This window comes from Sus scrofa, chromosome 4 (genome assembly GCF_054392235.1).
Source record: "Sus scrofa isolate SSC_HxYL_T2T_F1_AM1 chromosome 4, Sscrofa_HxYL_maternal_Yorkshire_Landrace_v2.0, whole genome shotgun sequence".
NCBI classification, from domain to species: Eukaryota; Metazoa; Chordata; class Mammalia; order Artiodactyla; family Suidae; genus Sus; species Sus scrofa.
In genome coordinates this window covers 111,228,946-111,249,881 of record NC_139386.1, presented here as the reverse complement: position 1 = coordinate 111,249,881, position 20,936 = coordinate 111,228,946, and the positions used below count along the sequence as shown (strand labels likewise).

The window sequence follows — 20,936 nt, the reverse complement described above, 5'->3', positions numbered from 1 at the left end:
CTTGTTTTTTTCCCATTTTCCCTTGTGACTAATGTGGTCTAGAAACTATGGGAGCTCCCTGGTGGCCTAGCAAGTTGAGGATTGATATTATCACTGCTGTGGCATGGGTCAGTCCCCAATCTGGAAACTTCTGCATTCTGCAGGTGCAGCCAAAGGGGGGAAAAAAAAAAAAAAAAGCTGGTTATAGATGAAGGTAGTTTGTGGCCAAAGAAGACATATAGGTTAATGTACCCAACACCGTAAACCCAACCTCAAAACTTGTCCTCAGGAAAATAAAGTGAAAGAACTAAGTCAAACAGTCATAAATGGGGGGAGGGGGAATCTGCAAACTGACAGTGAGTTATTTACAAAAGATCAACTTCAGTTATTAAGTATCTTTTTTTTTGTCTTTTTGCCATTTCTTGGGCTGCTCCCGCGGCATATGGAGGTTTCCAGGCTAGGGGTCCAATCGGAGCTGTAGCCGCCAGCCTACGCCAGAGCCACAGCAATGCGGGATCCGAGCCGCATCCGTGACCTACACCACAGCTCACAGCAATGCCGGATCATTAACCCACTGAGCAAGGGCAGGGACCGAACCCACAACCTCATGGTTCCTAGTCGGATTCGTTAACCACTGCGCCACGAGGGGAACTCCAGTATCTTTCTTATCTTTACATTCTTTGAGGGGCAAGCTCTTTATGAATTGTGATGCATACCCCAAAAATGATGTATGAGAATCTGCCACCTTCTAGGTCTGACATTCTTTCCAATGACTCTTTATTATCACTTTCTTATTGGCCCCTTTAAAAATTCAGGTGTCAAATCTTTTGGCCTCAGAATCCCTCTTACACTCTTAATTATTGAGGACCTCAAAAAGTTTTTGTTTACATGACTTTTATCCATCAATGTGTACAGTATTAGAAATAAAAACTGAGAATTTTAAAATATTTTATTACGATAAATAAATGTTAATGTAAAAAAATAATTTCTGGAGTTCCCGTCGTGGCGCAGTGGTTAACGAATCCGACTAGGAACCATGAGGTTGCGGGTTCGGTCCCTGCCCTTGCTCAGTGGGTTAACGATCCGGCGTTGCCGTGAGCTGTGGTGTAGATTGCAGACGCGGCTCGGATCCTGCGTTGCTGTGGCTCTGGCGTAGGCCAGTGGCTACAGCTCCGATTGGACCCCTGGCCTGGGAACCTCCATATGCCGCGGGAGCGGCCCAAGAAATAGCAACAATAACAACAACAACCACCAAAAAGACAAGAGACAAAAAAAAAAAAAAAAAAAAAAAAAAAATAATTTCTTTCATTAAAATTATTTTATTAATTCGTTTAAAAATAAACTCACCACATGTTTAAATAACTTTTTTGGAGTTCCCACTATGGCACAATAGGTTAAGAATCTGACTGCAATAGTGAGGGTCAAGGGTTAAATCCATGGCCTGCTGTGGTGGGTTTAAGGATCTGGCGTTGCCAGAGAGAGCTGTGGCATAGATTCACAACTGCAGCTCAGATCTGATCCCTGGCCCAGGAACTCCATATGCCTTGGGGCAGCACCCCCCAAAAAAAGAGAATCAATAAATAAAACATTTTTTTTTTGGCCGCACTTGCTACATGTGGAAGTTCTCCTGCCAGGGATCAAATCTACAGCAGTGACCCAAGTTGCTGCAGTGGCAACACAAGATCCTTAACCTGCTATGACATAAGAGAACTCCTTAAGTAACATTTTTATCAGAAATAACTATAATTTCCAAAACAAAAAGTTTTTTTTAAGAGTGGCACTGATTTTATACTTTTTAAACCTCTTTAATGTCTAGTTTAATGGAAGATGTCTAAATAATATGCTTCTGCATTTAATCTGCTGTGATAAGTTGTTTTGTTTGAAAAATATTTTCCTTAGTATTTAATGCAGTTTTCTTAAGTACATGGCTGTACTAAGAAAACTTGCCCTCATAGAGCCAAGTACTTAAGAAAAGGGAAGAGTATTTTAATAGCCTTTTTATATAATCTATGGATATTCTTCTTTGATACGATTCAAAAATTTTAATGTGTATTTATTTATTTCTTAAATGTCAGGTGCAATGTGAAATTTCCAACCATGCTGATGAACTTTTACTACTCTTTTATATTAAAATCTATTGGTCTGTCTTGCATTTTGAGTCTCTTCCCTATGCATGATTTTGGTCATGCACTGGTCATTTGGGAAATACTGGTCCAATACGTAGCTTTTTCAAATGCTGACATTTCATTGCACAGTATCAAAAAAAAAAAAAAAGGTGTTAAGGGAGTTCCTGTTGAAGCTCAGCAGGTTAAGGACTCAACATTGTCTCTGTGAAGATGCAGGTTTGATCCCTGTCCTTGCTCAGTGGGTTAAGGATCCAGAGTTGCTGCAACATGAGGCTCAGATCCGGTGCTGCCATGGCTATGGCATAGGCTGCAGCTGCAGCTCTGATTCAGTCCCTAGCCTGGTAACTTCCATATGCTGCAGGTGCAGCTATGAAAAGAAAGAAAGGTGAAAAGAAAAAAGGTGTTAATATCACTACCATCTCATCAGAAAAGCCTTTAAGTAATGAGAAGCTGTCAAGCTCATGGTAGCAAATACCAGTTTCCCAAAATCCTAACTTTCATTTAAAAGCTCAATTTTTATCATTGTCAATTTATAACGTCAGTTGTTCTTCCTTGAAGCAACAAAGCTCAATTCATTCATTTTTAAGAAAACAGCTGCCAAATATCCATGCCTCAAAGCCATAGTCTGTTAAATACACTTGCAGGTAAAAATTATTTTCCAAGAAAAAAAAGCAACTAATTTAGCTTAGAATTCAAACAACTGCACAAGTACTTTTCTTACTGCAGACTTACTTAGTCTGCAGCAGAAGCACTTTATGCACTATCCCATTTCATCACACAGAATATTAAGGATCAAGATTTTAAAAATAATTCTTACTGCTTCATCAAGGACATAAAGTAAAACTAACATGATTTTTGTTGGTGGTGGTTTTATTCTAAATATGTAATGGTAATAAAGAAACAATGACCTTTTTAGAGGCTTGAAGGCACAATCTTTATTCCTAAGGCGCAGAGGAGTTTAAACTCATCACTGCTTTTGTGTTGTTAATATAAATGTTAGAACAGTGAATAAGGCAAATAATGAAGCAGTGTTATATTGAAAGCAGTTTCAACTCTCCCAACACCTGAAAGGGTATCAGAGACAATAACCCCACCCCCCACCCCCACCAAGTTGCATGGATCAACACTGAGAATCACTGCTTTAAGGTTCTATTCTCATTTAGCGTCTGTTAAGAAGTGTATATATGAGGAAATTAAAAGCAATTAGAATCTCCTAACTAAAATTTTTGATGTACAGATACTAGCCTTTGTAAAGAATTAGCATTTAGAACATTAGTTTACAAGTTTTTACACTATAAATTTTAGGTAGCTGAAGAGGTTTGGAATACAAATGACTTTGTCAGGTGTGCTGCACTTCATTAAATATCAGAAAAACCTAGAAAAAAAATGCCAACAATTTACCTTTCTGCCTCTTCTTCCTGCTTACTGTGAAATAGAGACAACCATAAGGGCAATGGGAGACAACTGGAAGTCAAAAAACATAAGAGTAGTATAATTTATTGAGGCTCACCAAGTACCAGACACTATATGAAGCAATGTACAATGTATTAACTAATTTAATCCTCACATCAACACTATGCAAGAGGTATAATTATTACTCTCAATTTATGGATGTTAAGTAACATATCAACTGTCATTCAAATAGTAAACAATGGAGCTCAAAAATGAATTCAGGTATTCTGCCTCCTGAATTGTGTGTGCTTAAACCAACCACACTGCTAGAAGTTGTTAAAAAGTGTTGTTCTTTGATACATCTTTAATGACTGGTTGCTGATGACTGTGTTACCATTCAAAACTTCAAGCCTGTTTATGTCAAATAAGGCATTAGACAAAGTAGGGCCTACAAAATCCCCAGACGACGAGACACACCAAGATCTAGCAAATTGCCATATATTATAATGTACTCCTGGGGCAAGAACTTCCAAGGGCATAAACAGAAGAATCCCCAGAGTGGCTCACTATGCTCAGTGATAAAACAGAACCACTGTGAGGAGGTGCCCTTCACACTATACCCAGAGAGAGGTATTCCCTCACACTTACTGTATGACTGTTACCACAAAAAGTTGAAGATTCAGAAACATAATCATTTTCCACGTTGATTCTTCCATTATTCCCCACAAAAGATATGAATACCAAACTTACAAGATGTAAAAAGTTTGCATAAACGGCACTAACAGAATCACAGAATTTTACTGGATAGGAACTCAACTCCTTCATATTGCACACCTGGAAAGGCTGTCCAGGTGACTTGCCCAAGGCTACATAGCTAATTGATAGTAGAACCCAATGCAAGTTACCCTCAATCCAGATATTCATCCACATCACCGTGCTGTCTCGGAAATGCCCTGCAACAAAAGTCTCATCTCCTTTAAGAGCTCATTTGAGAGTTTGTTCAGCTATATCACAACATATTTGTATTTTTATTGATACATTATAGAGCTGTACATACTCACTACTGATAACTATTCTAACCAACCTGAAATAAACTCAAAAAATAAAAATCACAAAAGCCCTCTAAAAAGCTATTGATTCAACAAATATTAACTAGTTTTATCTATTTTAATGTCCCAAATACTCCAACAGCACATAGATCAGTTTTTCTCCTCAAAATATTTAAATTCAAATTCCAATTCCAAAAATAAATAAATAAAAATTCAAATTCCTGGTGTCATCCCCAAATCAGTGGAAGCAGTCTCAAAATGTTTTTTTGTTTGTTTGCTTTTTTCATTTGGGGGGGCGGGGGCGGTGTTTGGCTGCATCCGTGGCATATAGAAGTTCCTGGGCCAGGGATGGAACCCGAACCTCTACATCAACCCAAGTCAATCTGCAGTGGGATTCTTAACCAACTGCCACAGGAAAAACTCTTTCAAAATGGTATTTTTAAAAGCTCTCCAGATGATTCTCACACATTCAAAAGCTATCTATAGAGGAGTTCCTCTTGTGGCTCAGTGGTAAGGATCCTGAGTAGTATCCATGAGGACAAGGGTTCGATCCCTGGCCTCGCTCAGTGGATCGGGGATCCGGCGTTGCCATGAGCTGTGGTGTAGGTCGCAGATGCAACTCCGATCTGGTGTTGCTGCAGTGTAGGCCAGCGGCTACAGCCCCAGTTCAACCCCTAGCCTGAGCACTTCCATATGCCTTGAATGCAGCCCTACAAAGTAAAAAAAAAAGCTATCTATTGAACATTATTCTAGTGGAAAACAAGGAACAAATAAACAAAAACAAGCAAACATTTTGGATTTTAGCTGTGCTGTGAAAAAATAAAGGTAACAAGAACAGGAGTTCCCGTCCCACACAGCAGAAACGAATCCAACCAGGAACCATGAGGTTGCAAGTTCAATCCCAGGCCTTGCTCAGTGGCCAGGATCTGGAACTGCCGTGAGCTGTGGTGTAGGTTGCAGACAGGGCTCAGATTCCGTGTTGCTGTGGCTGTGGTATAGGCTAGTTTGACCCCCTTGCCTGGGAACTGCCATATGCTGCAAGTGCAGCCCTAGAAGGCAAAAGAAAAGAAAAAGAGGTGGGTAAGGAATCTGACTAGCACCCATGACGATGCAGGTTCAATCCCTGGCCTCACTCAGTGGGTTAAAGACCCGTGAGCTGTGATGTAGGTAGCAGATGCGGTTCGCATCTAGTGTTGCTATAGCTATGGCACAGACCGACAGCTACAGCTGTGATTCAACCCCTAGCCTGGGAATTTCCATATGCCCAGGGTGTGGCCCTAAAGAGTAAAAAAAGAAAGAAAGAAAAAGAAAAGAAAGAAAAAGGTAAAATGTCAGAGTGACCAGGAAGACTACAATTGTCCTTCAGTAACCTCAGGGAGTTGGTTCCAAAAACATCAGATACAGAGAGCAAACTATAAAAGGAGCAGCCACACAAAGAATTTTTTAGGGCAGTGAAAATACTCTATATATTATAATAAAGGATACATATCATTATACACTTGTAGAAACCCACAGAATGTACAACACTAAGAGAGAAACCTAATATAAACTCTGGACTTTCAGTGATTATGATGAAGGGCCATCGACTCTAAAAAAAATATACTCTGGTTGGGGAGCAAACTGTAGGTCTGGGGGAAAGGGATCTATGGGAAATCTCCATTTATTCCACTTTTGGGTTTTTTTGTCTTTTCTAGGGCCACACCTGAGGCATACGGAGGTTCCCAGGCTAGGGATCGAATTGAAGCTGTAGCCGCCGGCCTACTCCAGAGCCTCAGCAACTCGGGATCTGAGCTGCGTCTGCGACCCACACCACAGCTCATGGCAACGCCGGATCCTTAAATCTGTTGAGCAAGGCCAGGGAAGGAACCCGAAACCTCATGGTTCCTAGTTGGATTCGTTAACCACTAAGCCACGATGGGAACTCCTCCATATATTCCGTTTAACTTTGCTGTAAACTTAAAACTGCTCTTTAAAAATAAAGCCTTTTTTAAACAAAAATGCAGTCAAGAGAAGGTATTTCTGCACAGGCAACATTTGAAGCGAAGAGCCCTCCACTCTTGAGATCTCAAACTCGGTGTACGTCAAAATCACCTGGACAACTTACTAAAAAAGATTTCTGGTTAGAACATCTTAAGTAGAGCCCAAGACTGCAGATGATGCTGATGCTGCTAGTCCAAAACACACCCTTGGAGAATCATCAGTCTAGAGAGAAGAGCTAAAGGGTTTGAATAACTTTGGTGTTATCAGAGGAACAGGAAAAAAAAAAGGCCATTAGGAGGGAGGGTAGTATCATTGTTTCAGAACCACTTAAGATGGTGAATTAAACTACCAACTATGTATGACTACCCAGACCAGAGGTGGAATCACAGGTTATTTAATAATTCCTAACATTTGCAAAGCATTTGTTTATAAAAGCATTTTCACATTATTTAATTTGACTTAGATACAAGTGAAGGACTACTAGCTGCACACTGGAGATAAAGAAACTGAAGGACAGAAAACATTATGAACCTGAGGGAACCAGAAAACAATTAAGTGGCAAAACTGTGTCTCCTGACTCCAATTCCAGTGTTCCTTCCAGAACAGCATATTTGATTTTTTTAAAAAGGCAAAGCAAAGGATACATACAAGAGTTTATACTAACCAGTCGCTTTCTAGATGCCCTGTCTAAAAACATGGTAGCTTCAAGACTTTTGTTTTAGATACTAGTTAGAAAGCAACAATAGGGAGTTCCCCTCCTGGCACAGCAGAAACGAATCCCACTAGGAACCATGAGTTGTGGGTTCGATCCCTGACCTCGGCTCAGTGGGCTAAGGATCCGGCATTGTGGTGGTACAGGCAGCAGACGTGGCTCAAATCTATCATTGCCATGGCTGTGGCGTAGGCCAGCAGCTATAGCTCTGATTAAACCCTAGCCTTCGAACCTCCATATGCCTCAAGTGCAGCACTAAAAAAAAAGCAAAAAAGAAAAAGAAAAAAATAGAAAGCAACAATACCTTAAGACTGACAGTATTCAGTCTCATCTACTTATTTCTCCTAGTTCAAAACAAAGGATGGAGATGAAGAGGGAATTTTCAGACTATTACTCTCTCCGGCATAAATATCGTAGAGCCAATTTCATAACCTCAGTCCCTCAGCCTCATCGATCAAACACAATTTTCATCTTGTTTTCCCTCTAAATCTCTCACCTAATCCAGGTTCCCACAAGAACACTGAATCCCACATGTCTTATTATACTCATGAGGCCATGAGCAGTTAGTTACACACCCATTATCCACCCTCTATATACCATCATCATTTAGCATCTTTTCCATCAATCAAACTTTTATCCTTAACATAACATTCTTCCTTGCAGATCTCAATAATACTTCAAATCCCAAACTGAAACCATTATATCCTCCCTCCACCACACACATCTGCTTCGGTAGCTGAATTCTTTTATTTGCATTAACAGCGCTGCCACACACCAAACAAGAAACCTAGACCTCAGCTAGATACTTCTGTCTCTCTCACACCAATCTCAGTCGGCCCCTCATCTCCATTCCCATAGCTACTTACAATGAGTTACCACAACAATAAACTAGCTGCCATTTCATTAATAACGACCATGTACCAGTCACTTAATTCATCCTATCAATAACCCTATGAGGTCAATAATCTTGTCCTTATTTCACAAATGAGAAAACTGAAGCCAAGAAAAATTAATCTATTTCCCTGGAGTTCCCATTAGGGCGCAACAGGATCGGCAGCATCTTGGGAGCGCTGGGATGCAGGTTTGATCCCCAGCCCAGCACAGTGGGTTAAGGATCCGTCGTTGCTGCAGCTGTGGCTCCAATCTGATCCCTGGCCAGGGAACTCCATATGCCACAGGACAGCCAAAAAGGAAAGAGAAAAGAAAAATTAATCTATCCACAAGTAGTAAGTGACAAAGTAGACAGTCCCCCATACCAAAAATACACCTCCTTCTTTAACACCTGGTATCAGTCCTTTACTACCTACTCCAAACACTAATTTCTCCCAGATTTACCGCCATGATTCTCCTAACTGGTCCTGCCTCACATCTTTTCTTCCTGTACCCTTCAATATGCCCCCAAGCGATCTTTCTAGATCACAAATGTGATCCTTTCATCCTCCTGACATAATAAAGTCTGTTGGGAACTCCCTTTAGTCTATCTATACTGCACAGGATACACACTACAGAAAGAATCCCAAGCCCTTTAGTACCAGAACCCCTTACCTGCAGTTCCAAAATTCAAAAGCTTTGAGATTTTAAAGTTTTCTTTCTTAAGCTTGCAACAAAACCCACCCTGAATTGCAGGAGGCTGTCTGCCCCATTAAAGTGAAATACACATGCTTCACTAAAAAAAATTCATGTTTGATAATGAGTTGTTAACCCAGATCCTTCTGGAGTATCAGAGACCTTACCAGGAAAAAGAAAAATTTCCAAACTACTGAACATCCAGAACCGTTGGTCCCAAGGGTTTCAGATAAGAGACTGCAGACCCCTTACCTATTCAGCCCATCAAACCAACCTAATTTCCTTGGTTCCAGGGATGTGTAAGGTGTCCTGTGCCCTGAATACTCTCCAACTCAGTGAGCTACTCACCCTTCAAGAGACCTGTCTAGGGTTTCCTTTTCAATAAAGTTTCCCTGACCTTCTCTTGACTGTCACAACCACTGTCCCAAGTACCCACCTCCTCCACACCAAGGGTTCATTAATGTACAAGGAACTGAAATTCGTGCCCAGCTCTCCCTAACTCCCAATTCCCTTCAAAGTTCATTTCTCCTTCACCCCTAAACCTTAGAATTTTTCCCTAAGCATGCAAGGTCCCCACAGCTATTTTGTTTCCAGAGTTCCTCCTTCTCAATATCATCTTAAAATTACTTTCTTCCAGATACCTTCTCTTAGCCCCTTTAACCTCCTCTATTTAATCACTAATCTTTCTTTCCCCTAGCTCTGAACAGGTCAAGTTCTCCCTCTATGGCAATTCATCCTTACTGCCCTTATCTTTCACCTACACCCTCCGCAACACCTCTCGCGGCTGGGCCTTCACTCCAAAACGCTTCCCGCAAGCGGATTCCCAGACCCCCCCCCCAATTCCGGCCCACCGGCCCCCGAACCTGCGCTCCGCCGGAGTCCACGCCTTCCCGGCCCAAATCCACACATCGCAAACCTCTCCTGCAGCCGGTGTCCCCTCCCCCAGTCTCTCGGAGCCGGCACCCCTCCCCTCACCCTCTCCGTATCTCTGGAGGTCCACGGAACTGTCCCAGGAGCCGTGTCTTTCACCTTTCAGACCCCTCAGGATCACGCCGGTCAGAGCAACCCCGGGCCCGAGCACCTCGGTCCTCAGATCCTCTTCGGCCCTACAAATCCCCTTCGGCCCAGACCGCGTCAGGGCCTCCCGCTCACCTTGCTGGATGTCGCCGTTACTGCCCCCCGGGATGGGCACGTTGAGCTGGCGCTCGGGTTCGGGAAGGCAGCGCAGGCAGAAGGAGTGAAGACAGGGCAGCAGCTTGGGCTCCGCCTCACGTCGGCTCTGCAGGCTCTGCTGACACACGGCGCAGGTGTCCAGGAGCGAGGCTGGCGGTCCAGGAGGCGGCCCCGCCGAGGGAGCCGGAGCCGGAGCCGAGGCTGCAGCTGGGGCCGGGGTCGATACCGCACCCCCTGGAACTCCAGGGGCCACGGAGGCTGCAGGGGCAGAGGCAGCCGGGGCCGAGCCCGAGGAGGCCGCGGCTACCCCACCGTCGTCGGGCCCGGCCGCGCCGCTCTCCGCGCCGGCCCTGCTGCCTTCCTCCTCCTCCTCCTCCACCAGCACAGCGGCGAGAGGCGGCTCCGCCTCCTGCGCCGCGGGCCCGGCGGCCCCGGCAGTTACCGGCGCGCTGCCGCTGCCCCCGCCGCCGCTCTCAGCCTCGCCGCCGCCTTTGTTTTCCGCCATGTTTTCCTCTTTGAACCCGCCGGACCGCCCCGCGCCGCCCGCCGCCGCCGCCGCCGCCCCCAGCCCCAGCCGCAGCCGCAGCGAGAGCGGCCGCCGAGAACGAGCAGGCGAGAGAACGAACGAGAGCGCGCGCGCACGCGGCTCCCCCACCCTCGCGTCGCGCGGTTTCAGGAGGGCGGACGCGGCGCGCGCACGTACGCATGGACGTCCTCCGGAGGGAGGCGGGAACTCGGAACGCGGGCGCGCAGGCGCCCTCGCCTCCCTTCCAGACCTGCCGGGCTGGTCGGTTGAGTATGTGCCACCGGGGTTCCGCTCCAAGTGAGCCTTTAAACCCAGGGGCAGATGACGCCTTTGACAGGTCGTGGTTAAAAGCTCAGACGCTGCGGCGATGCGGGGAGAAGCGAGAAAGGGGTAGAAGGCCGCGGCTGGTTCCTGCCCGCGAGCGTCTCCCGGGCGGCGCTGTCCCCAGGGGCGGGCGCGTCTCCGCCGAAATCTCACTCCGCGCACGGTCAGACTCCCGGGCCTCCTGGGTCTCTGAGCTTTAACCCGCCGCGTTCCTTTGGGGGGTTGTACCTCAGGGGAGCCGCAGAGTGAAGCTTTTTTTTTTTTTTTTTTTTTTTAATGGTGACGTACCAGACAGAAATAGGCTGAAAAGATCCACTGAGGGGGGGAAAAAAACTTTAGCAGCCGTTTTTAGCTTCTTAAAGTGATTGATGCTCTGACATTGGTACCTATCAGAAACCCAGTCAACTGAAGTATTTTCAAAGCAGAAATGTGCCAGGACCACACCCCAGACCTGCATCAGGAAGTGGGGAAGAGCTGATGAGCACTGAAAGTCACTTTGGCTGATTCTGATGTGCATCAGTTTGGGAGTCACCAATGAAGCTAATATTATGTCCCAAGAGTCCCACTTAGTGTCCTGGCATGAGTTGGGTTTCAGATGCCCTTACAGTGTCAGTAATAAAAACTTTCACGGTTGTCTTTTTTTGAGAAACAAATACTACAGCCTGTTTTAAGGATAGGATCATGCGGTGCTTTTCTCTTGTGTTCCCAAGAAACTGCTATTCTTGAACTAGTGTTAAGTCTTTAAAATAAGCCTCGAAAGATTTTTCATTTATTTGTTCAAAAATATTGGCGTTCTCTTCCTGGCTCAGTGGTTAATGAATCCAACTAGGAATCATGAGGTTGCAGGTTTGATCCCTGGCCTCACTCATTGGGTTAAGGATCCGGCAATGCGGTGAGGTGTGATGTAGATCGCTGACACGGCTCAGATCCCGCGTTGCTGTGGCTCTGGCGAAGGCTATAGCTCCAATTAGACCCCTAGCCTGGGAACTTCCGTACGCCACGGGTGCGGCCCTAGAAAAGACAAAAAGAAAAAAAAATACATTGACCTCTTAGAATACGTCAGGATGTTTTAGAGGTGCTAGGATTATAGCAGATAACAAAGAAGAGCCTTACCTTCAAGGAGTTTGCAATCTCATGGAGGAAAATTGACATTTATATTCACAGGGAGTGATAAATGCTATCCCAAAAAAGGCAGAATAAAAGAAATTAGAAAAGATTGAAGAAGGCCTCTGTTGATAGGTGAACAAGCTTTGTAGTTCTCTTGCAGAAGAGTGTTCAGGCAGAGGAATAAACAATAAAGACAAAGCCCCTGAGGCAGAGATTCTTGGTTAGTTAGAGGAACAGCAGAGTCAGTGTGGCTGAGTTAAGAGGTTAAGAGCAGTAGAACATAAGAGAATTAAAAGAGCCAGATCATGTACAGAAGTAGCCTTCAATTTCTTAAACTTCGTACCCTTTGGAAAGTATATTTTTCCCCTCAAACGTTATAAATTGACTCCGGGAACTTTTCATCATGAGTGTACATAGTTGCAAAGAGTGTAATTTCTGACGTTTTGCCAACATTAACTTGGCAGCATATAGAGTTCCCTGGCCAGGATCAGATCCAAGCCACCACAGCTGCAGTAGTGGGATCCTTTAACTCACTGACCCCGGCAGGGATTGAACCTGTGTCCTGGTGCTGCAGAGATACTGCTGATCTCTTGTGCCACAGCGGAAACTCCAAAGATAACTTTTTTTTTTTTTTTTTTTTGCTTTTTTGCTTTTTCCAGCCACACCAGAGGCACGCGGAGGTTCCTAGGCTAGGGGTCGAATCAGAGCTGTAGCCACTGGCCTACACCACAACCACAGCAATGCAGGCTCCGAGCCACATCTGTGACCTACACCATAGCTCATGGCAACACTAGATCCTTAACCCCCTGAGTAAACTTGCGTCCTCATGGATGCTAATCTGGTTTGTTAACCACTGAGCCATGACGAGAACGCTGAGATTTTTATATTAATTGATACACACACATATAGATAGGGTGTTTTGTTTGTTTGTTTTTCTTTTTTAGGGCTGCACCCACAGCATATGAAAGTTCCCAGGCCAGGGGTTGAATCAGAGCTGCAGCTGCCAGCTTACACTACAGACACATCAATGCCTGATCCAAGCAGTGGCTGCAACCTACACCACAGCTGTTGTGTACATTCAATCACTGGCCCAAGAACTTCTGTATGCTGTAGGCACAGCCAAAAAAAAAAAGTTGGCAATTCAATATTTGTAAAGGCTAACAGTACCTGGCATGTGGTAAACATGAAATGAATGTAAAGATAGAACCAAAGGTTCATGAAGAGAACAGAACTGGAGGGAGAAACAAAGGTATCTCAGAAAAATCTCCAGAAGAGAAACCATGCTCTGGGCTGAACTGAGCAGCAGATACACGGAGAGGCTGTGTCCAGCCATTCCTCTGACCTAAACCATCTTTTACCCCTGACCATCTTGCCGGAACATTATAAGAAAAACACAGTCCTGAAATAAAGGGGAGAGCTATCAGTAGATGCCTAGTAGTGATGCTATGGAGAAAACTTCCCTGATTGCTGGTAATCAGAAGTGAAAAGAGCTTTCCAGTTGTCCAGAAAAGAGAAAGAGCACTGGGAGAAGGTGACATAGATAGGTAAGCAACAGTGAGAGCATAATTCATCAGATGGGCACAGGAAGCTGGCAACAGTAAGGCAGCGCAAGCCCAAGAGTAGCATGAAGATGAGCACTGTCCAGTTCTGCCACTCTTGGACAGAGAAACCATGGTTAGCAGCAAAAAGCGGAAGAGATCATGAGGACCAGCAGAGGAATATTGAGCTGCAGTTAAGATCTGGGGGCATTTCAGAGTTCCGTTGTGGCTCATCAGTAACAAACCTGACCAGTGTCCATGAGGATACAGGTTCAATCCCTGGCCTTGCTGTGGATTAAGGATCCAGCGTTGCCATGTGCTGTAGTGTAGATTGTAGATACAGCTCAGATCTGTTGTTGCTGTGGCTGTGGTGTAGGCAGCTGCAGCTCCAGTTAAACCCCTAGCCTGGGAACTTCCATGTGCCAAAGTGTGGCCCGAAAAAGACAAAAAAAAAAAAAAGATTTGGGGCACTTCTGTTAATGGGCCATACTTGTAATTATGAGTGGGTGAGGCCAGGAGATATAAAGGTGACATTTTGTGATTTAAAGTTCACTTCTCTGAACACAGGTACACAGGCACACATACCTTGGATTAGCATTAAGAGCAAACTTAAAATGGGTGATGTTGAGAATGGCAAGTTTTTGTCTAGAAGTATGACCAGTACCACACCATGGAAAAGAAAAGCAAGCACAAGAAATGGTCTCTTTGGACAGATGACAGGTCACGCCCCTGGATTCTCTTAGACTAATGCCAACAAGAACAAAAGCATCACCTGGGGAGAAATATATTTGGAGAATCTCACTAAGTACATTCCTGGAACAAAAATGATCTTTGCTGGACATACAGGTGGCCAATAGGCACATGAAAAGATGGTCATCATCGCTAATTACTAGAGAAATGTAAGTCAAAACTACAATGAGGTACCACGTCACACCTGTCAGAATGACCATCATTACAATGTCTACAGGTAACAAATGATGGAGACGGTGTGGAGAAGAGGAAACCTACATGAATGTAAATTGGTGAGGCCACTATGGAAAACAGAATGGGGAGTCCTTTAAAAACTAAAAACAGAGTTACCATATGATTGAGCAATACCACTTCTGGGTATATATTCAGACCAAACTATAATTCAAAAAAATGCAAAAGTTCATAGCAGCACTGTTTACAATAGCCAAGTATGGAACCTAAATGTCCATCAACAACTGAATGGATAAAGAAGATGTGGTATATATATATATATACCATGGAATATTAATCATTAAAGAGAATAAAATAATGTCATTCAAAGCAACATGGATGGACCTAGAGATTATCATACTAAGTGAGGTCGAAAAGAGAAAAATAAATACCATATGATATCACTCATATGTGGAATCTAAAGTACGACACAAATGAAAAATATCTATGAAATAGAAACAGACTTAGAGACATAGAGAATAGACTTGTGGTTGCCAGGGGCAAGGGGATGTGGGGAAGGGAAGGACTGGGAGTTTGGGATTAGCAGAGGCCAAGTAATATATATAGGATGGATAAACAACAAAGTCTTACAGGGAACTATATCCAATAACTTGTTATAAACATAATGGAAAAGGATATGAAAAAGAAAAAATGTGTATAACTGAATCACTTTGGTGTACAGTAGAAATTAACACAATTTTGTATATCAAATGTACCTTATTGAAATGTTTAAAAATGATCTTCAATGGCATTAAGAATAAGGCAGAAATGGAGTTCTCTGGTGGCACAGTGGGTTAAGGATCCAGCATTGCCACTGCAGAGCTCTGGTCACTGCTGTGCCCTGAGTTCAATCCTTGGCCCAGCAACTTCTGCATGCTGTGGGTATGGCCAAAAAAAGAAAAAAAAAAAAAGGCAGCAGCAGAAAGGGAAGATTTGATCACTTATCTCAAAGCTACCAATGAGTAAAAGCTGGCCCACTGCCTTATTTCTTACAAAACAGAAATGTCTCAACTTCTTCTATGTGTAACATTTTTTTTCAGATTTTTTTAAATTAATCAATGAATTTTATTACATTTATAGGTATACATATGTGTAATATATTTAGATTGATCTCATATACCAGAACACAGATCATGAATGGATGATAAAATATTTTTTTGGTTAGTCCTGATTTAAATAAGATTGACTTGTGGTTAAATTAACATGATCAGCTTTTTGCATTTTTATAATAATTCCAGTTCACCAAGTGCTATCACTGTTTTCCCCTTTTAAAGATACGAATGGATTTGATTGGTAGTGTTCAGCTTTTCACAGAAATGGTGAATGCTACCTTAAAACCTATAGATTGATTTTAATTAAGATTTATAGGAGTTCCCTGGTGGCTCAGCAGGTTAAGGATCTGGCATTGTCACTGCAGTAGTCCTGGTTACTGCTGTGGCACAGGTTTGATCCCTGGCCCAGGAACTTCCACATGCCATGGGCATGGCCAAAAAAAAATTTATATAACTTATTATATGAATATAATATTTAAATACTGGTATCCCTTTGTTGTCTCATAAAATTGAGTGAGACATTTATATTTCAATTTGTGTTCATTAGGCTATAAAGGGCTGAAGATAAGCTATATTTATCTTTTTGGTCTTAATGATGGCAATTTAAAATTCACTGTTTTGGAGTTCCCTAGTGGCTTGGCGGGTTAAGGATCTGGCTTTGTCACTGCTGTGGCCCTGGTTACAGCTATGGCACAGGTTTGGTCTCTGGTCCTGGAACTTCCACATGCCACAGGTGCTGCCACAAAATAAAAATTCCCTATATCTAAAATGCTGACTTTTAACTTAATGAAAGGCATTTTAGTTTGGTTTATGTATGATATCAAAGGATATTTAACACTTTTCACATTTTGTAGATAATCTATAAGGTCAGATGCTTTTAAAAATCATTGTGACAAGTCCTGTTGTGACTCAGTAGATTAAGAACCCAACTAGTGGGAATTCCTGTTGTGGATCAGTGGTTAACGAACCCAACTAGTATTCATGAGGATGCAGGTTCAATCCCTGGCCTCGCTCAGTGGGTTAAGAAGCCGGCGTTGCCATGAGCTGTGGTGTAGGATGCAGATGTGGCTTGGATCCCGCATTGCTGTGGCTGTGATGTAGGCTGGCAGCTACAGCTCCGATTTGACCCCTAGCCTAGGAACTTCCATATGCTGCAGGTGTGGCCCTAAAAAAAAAAATCAGTGTAACAAGATATGATAGCAAGTAGAGGAGATATACACAAATATCAGCACACATTTATAAATTTTGTGCTCATAAGGCTTAAGATAAATTAAAAAATCATAGAAAAAATAAGGTTAACTTCTCAGCATTTCATGATGTTGCGCCAAGTGCACTTTGACTTCCAGGTGCTATGTCATCTGAGTTTGAGTACCACTAATACCAAGAAAGAGAGACATATGGCAGAGTCTGAGTCTAATTGCTAGTGCTTTGGCTTTTCTATATTTCTAATGCCTTCCAGGGGCACATTGGTAAGCCTATTAATAAATACAACATTTGAACATTAGTTTACAACTTACAAACATTTCACAAACATTCTCTCTAATTCTTGCAACCAGTAAGATATGTTCCAGTTTAGACAATAAACAGACTTCATAATATGAATGTACTTTGATGTATTAGCTGCTTGTTATTACATAATAAGGTTGTTTTCAATTTTTTTGCTATTATAAAAAATACTGTGATAAACATTGTGATGAATAATACTTTGCATGTCTACAGTTTATTTTTTCTGAATATTTCTAAAGATAGAATTGCTGGTTCAGCAAGTATACCCATTGTAAAAGTTATTAATAAATAAATTCAGAGGGTTCTTATTAGATTATTAAGTAACTAGTTGCATTTGATGTATTTTGCTACTATAAATAAAGGCAGATTAACATGCAATCTTTTTTCAAATTTGTTGCTCTCTCTGAAGTTCTCTATTTCCTCACATCACACTCATTTCTCAATCTACTCTGGCCTGGCTTCCATTCCCTTCACTCTCCTAAAAGAGCTTTTATGAAGGTCATCATGGTCCTTCATGGTTTTGAAATCCAGTAGATATACTTTATTCCTAACCTTACTTCTCTCCTCAGTGGGATTTAACACTGTTGGCTATCTCCCCTTCTGGAACCACCTACTTCCATGGCTTTCATGATACTACAATCTGCTGGTTTCCCTTCCACATCTCGGACTGATGTTTATCTTTTACAGACGGTGTCAGCATTCCCCAAGATGAGACTAGAAGAACTCACAGGACTCAGAAAAGCTGCTGTACTCATGGTTATGGTTTATTACAGTGAAATGATGCAGATTAAAATCAGCAAAGGTAAAAGGTACATGGAGAAATTTCCCAAAGAAAAGCAGGTACAGGGAGTTCTCGTCATGGCTCAGTGGTTAATGAACTTGACTAGGATCCATGAGGATGCATGTCAGATCGCTGGACTCACCCAGTGGGTTAAGGATCCAGCATTGTCATGAGCTGTGGTGTAGGTCACAGACATGGCTTGGATCCTACATTGCTGTGGCTGTGGTGTAGCCTGGCAGCTACTGCTCCAATTTGACCCCAGCCTGGGAAATTCCATATGCCTTGGGTGCAGCCCTAAAAAGACCAAAAAAAAAAAAAAAAAAATAGAAAGAGGCACATATTTCCAGGAATCTCCTCCCAGTGGAGTGCACAGGTACTAATTCTCCCAGCAATGATGTGTGACAACACATTTGTGAAGTGTTGCCAAACAGGGATGTTCACTCAAGCCTTGGTTTACAGGGTTTTGATTGGGGGGGGAGGGTCTGTCTTATGGTCATGGATCACCCACATAACTGGCCTCAGCTGCTCAAATTCCAGGCCACAGAGGTCAAAATGATTGAGCATGATTCATCATAAATCACATTGAAGCATAAACTATTGGGTCAAAGTTATACAGTGTCGCCAAAGGCAGAAGGCATAAAAACCAGAGCATTCCAAGGGCTCAGAGGTTATCTCCCAGGAGTCAGCCAAGGACCAGCTCTAAACACTAGCTTTTCTTTGGAATGGGCAGGGTTTGAGCAAGCCCGGCCTACTAAGTTAGCCCTTTACTGCACTTAGAGTTATTCAATGTTGTACTTTCTGAAATACCAACTCTAGATCCCCTTCTCTTCTCAATTTTCTTTCCCTAGGCAAACTCACCCATGCTGTAGCTTTACTTGCCATCCATACATTGATAACCACCAAGTGTATGACTTTAGCCCAGGTCAATTAGTATCTCTACATGAATATCTCAAAGGCACCTCAAACTCAGCATGTCCAAGACTCAATAATCTTCTCTCCAAATCTCCTCATCTCCTTCCACATTCCCTCTTCCAATAAATGGTGTTACCATTAACTTACTCGCACCAGAAAGGATATTTAGAAGATACATTAACTGATTTTATTGACATCCTTAAAACCTCCAATTTCTCATAGCTCATATTCAATCTATTACCCAGTCCTGACACTTTGACTTTCTAAATATTTCTCCAAATCCCTCCATTTGTCTCTATTTCCCCTGTCACCACCCTAAATCAACTTACCACCCTCAAGATATCACAACCCTCATCTCTGAATTCCCTGTGACGCCCCTGTAATCCATTGTCTAAACTGCAGTTAGAATAAGCTTTTCAAAGGAAACTTATCCCTGCTTCCTCAATCCTTATCTTCATGGCTTTCTCTTGCTCTTAGGATGATAAACAAAATCCTTAAGGGCCAATAAGGCCCTGTTTCAGCTGGCCTGGACCACCTCTCTAGCCATATAAAATTCTACTTTTCCCTCGATTTCTACATTCCAGCTACATTGGCCTTTCAGTCTCTTCACTCACTGTGCCATACTCCCTCTTGCCTCAGAGCCTTTGCACGTTCTGTCCTCTAGGTGAAATGATTGTTTCTACCACCATCACCACTTACTTTGCACATTTAATGCCTATTCAAACCTGGGGTCTGAGTACAAGCCATACTTCCCCAGAGAGGTCCTGTCTAGATTAATTTTCTCTGCGGGATATTCTTATAGATCCCTGTTTCTTTCCTTCAAAGCTGCTTGTGAGAATCAGTATACTATAAGAGCAGGTGCCAGGCTCCCTGGGTTTGAATTCCAGCTCTATCACTTAATGGCTGTGCAACCTTGGATGGGTTACTTAACCTCTTTCTGACTTAGTTTAGTTATCTGCAAGTGGGTATAATAGTGTTGGGCATACTAAAACTAGATATATATTATAGTACATATAATACATTATTTTATGATTAAATTAATGCATAGAAAGAGTTTGGAATAGGGACCAGCAAATATAAGTATATAATATTTTATCTTTAAGATCTCAATTTGCAATAATGCATTCATTACTGTATCTCACTGATATGTGTCTCTCTCATTAAGCTTCATGAAATGGTGATATCTGTTTCTGCTTATCATTTTATTCACATTCCCTGGTACATAAGTGCTCATAAATAGTCAATAAACTAATGAGTGATTATTACTATATTCAATACCCTGTAATAAACCATAATGGAAAAGAATATGAAAAAGAAAAAAAATGACTCTTAGAAGTCAGAGTTCCCACTATGGCTCAGAGGGTTAAGAACCTGACTAATATCCATGAGGATGCAGGATCGATCCCTGGCCTTGCTCAGTGGGTTAAGGATCCAGTGTTGCTTCAAGTTACAGCATAGGTTGCAGATGCAGCTTGGATCTGGCGTTGCTGTGGCTGTTGTGCCAGCCAGCTGCAGTTCTGATTCAACCTCTAGCCAGGGAACTTCCATGTACTGCAGGTGCAGCCATAAAAAGAAAAAAAAAAAGTAGAATTATATTGAATCAAAAAAAAAATTGTACATCTCAAATGTTTTCTGCTTGGAGGAAGATTTATCATGGTTTATAAGAAAGGAGAGACTTAACTATGTTTGCCCCTTAAAGGAAAGAACCAATAATAATCCAGAATTTAAAAATAAAGAAAGGAAATTTTTAACAAAGCAGACTTCCTAAGAATCTGGGAGAAAATTGGATAAACATAGATGGGTAAATTAGCTTTGGGTGAGAAAAAGAATATCACTGCCTGGGAATTATGGGCAAGAAGATCCCTACTGTGGAGATGGAGTTGGTGTTGTGCCTTAAGGGATGTGGAAAGAAGAGCAGGAAAAGCCTGCACAGCCTCTGAGAAAGAAGCAAGGCTGTATGCCATGAGAGGGCATCAGTAGGCTTTGTTGGGCAGTTGGAATTCTTTTGGCTGCAGGTAATAAAAGATAGTGGAAAGAATAGTTACTGAGAAGGTAGTCAACTCTCTGCTTTAATTGACAAATATTAAAAATAGTCACTGAGCTCTTCTGCTTCTTACCCTTTCCTTTTCCTTCGTCAGCCCCAAAGCCACTGAGTAGGGGTTCAACAGTAGAGATGTTTGTGCCTGAGAGGGAGGGCAGCTGTTCTCCAGAGCAGAGAGTCAGAGACTGAGCAGGGTTCCACCTCTGCGGGAT

The 20,936-nt window shown here is 42.6% G+C and overlaps 1 protein-coding gene across 5 annotated transcripts in view; it reads right to left on the bottom strand.

Annotated features, from left to right (window-relative positions):
• TRIM33 (tripartite motif containing 33) overlaps positions 1–10,651 on the bottom strand; it is a 133,156-nt gene extending 122,505 nt beyond the window's left edge. For 4 of the 5 annotated variants that reach the window (XR_014844458.1, XR_014844459.1, XM_021090006.2 and 1 more), the window contains exon 1: positions 9,957–10,508. Coding sequence is in view for 2 of the 5 variants with exons in the window: in XM_021090006.2 (XP_020945665.1) it covers positions 9,957–10,482 (526 nt within the window). In the remaining 3 variants the exon portion in view is untranslated. Of the gene's footprint in view, positions 1–9,956; positions 10,509–10,564 lie in introns of those variants that run through there. The other variant, XM_085023530.1, reaches the window with a different exon arrangement.
• Positions 10,652–20,936: the final 10,285 nt, after the last annotated feature.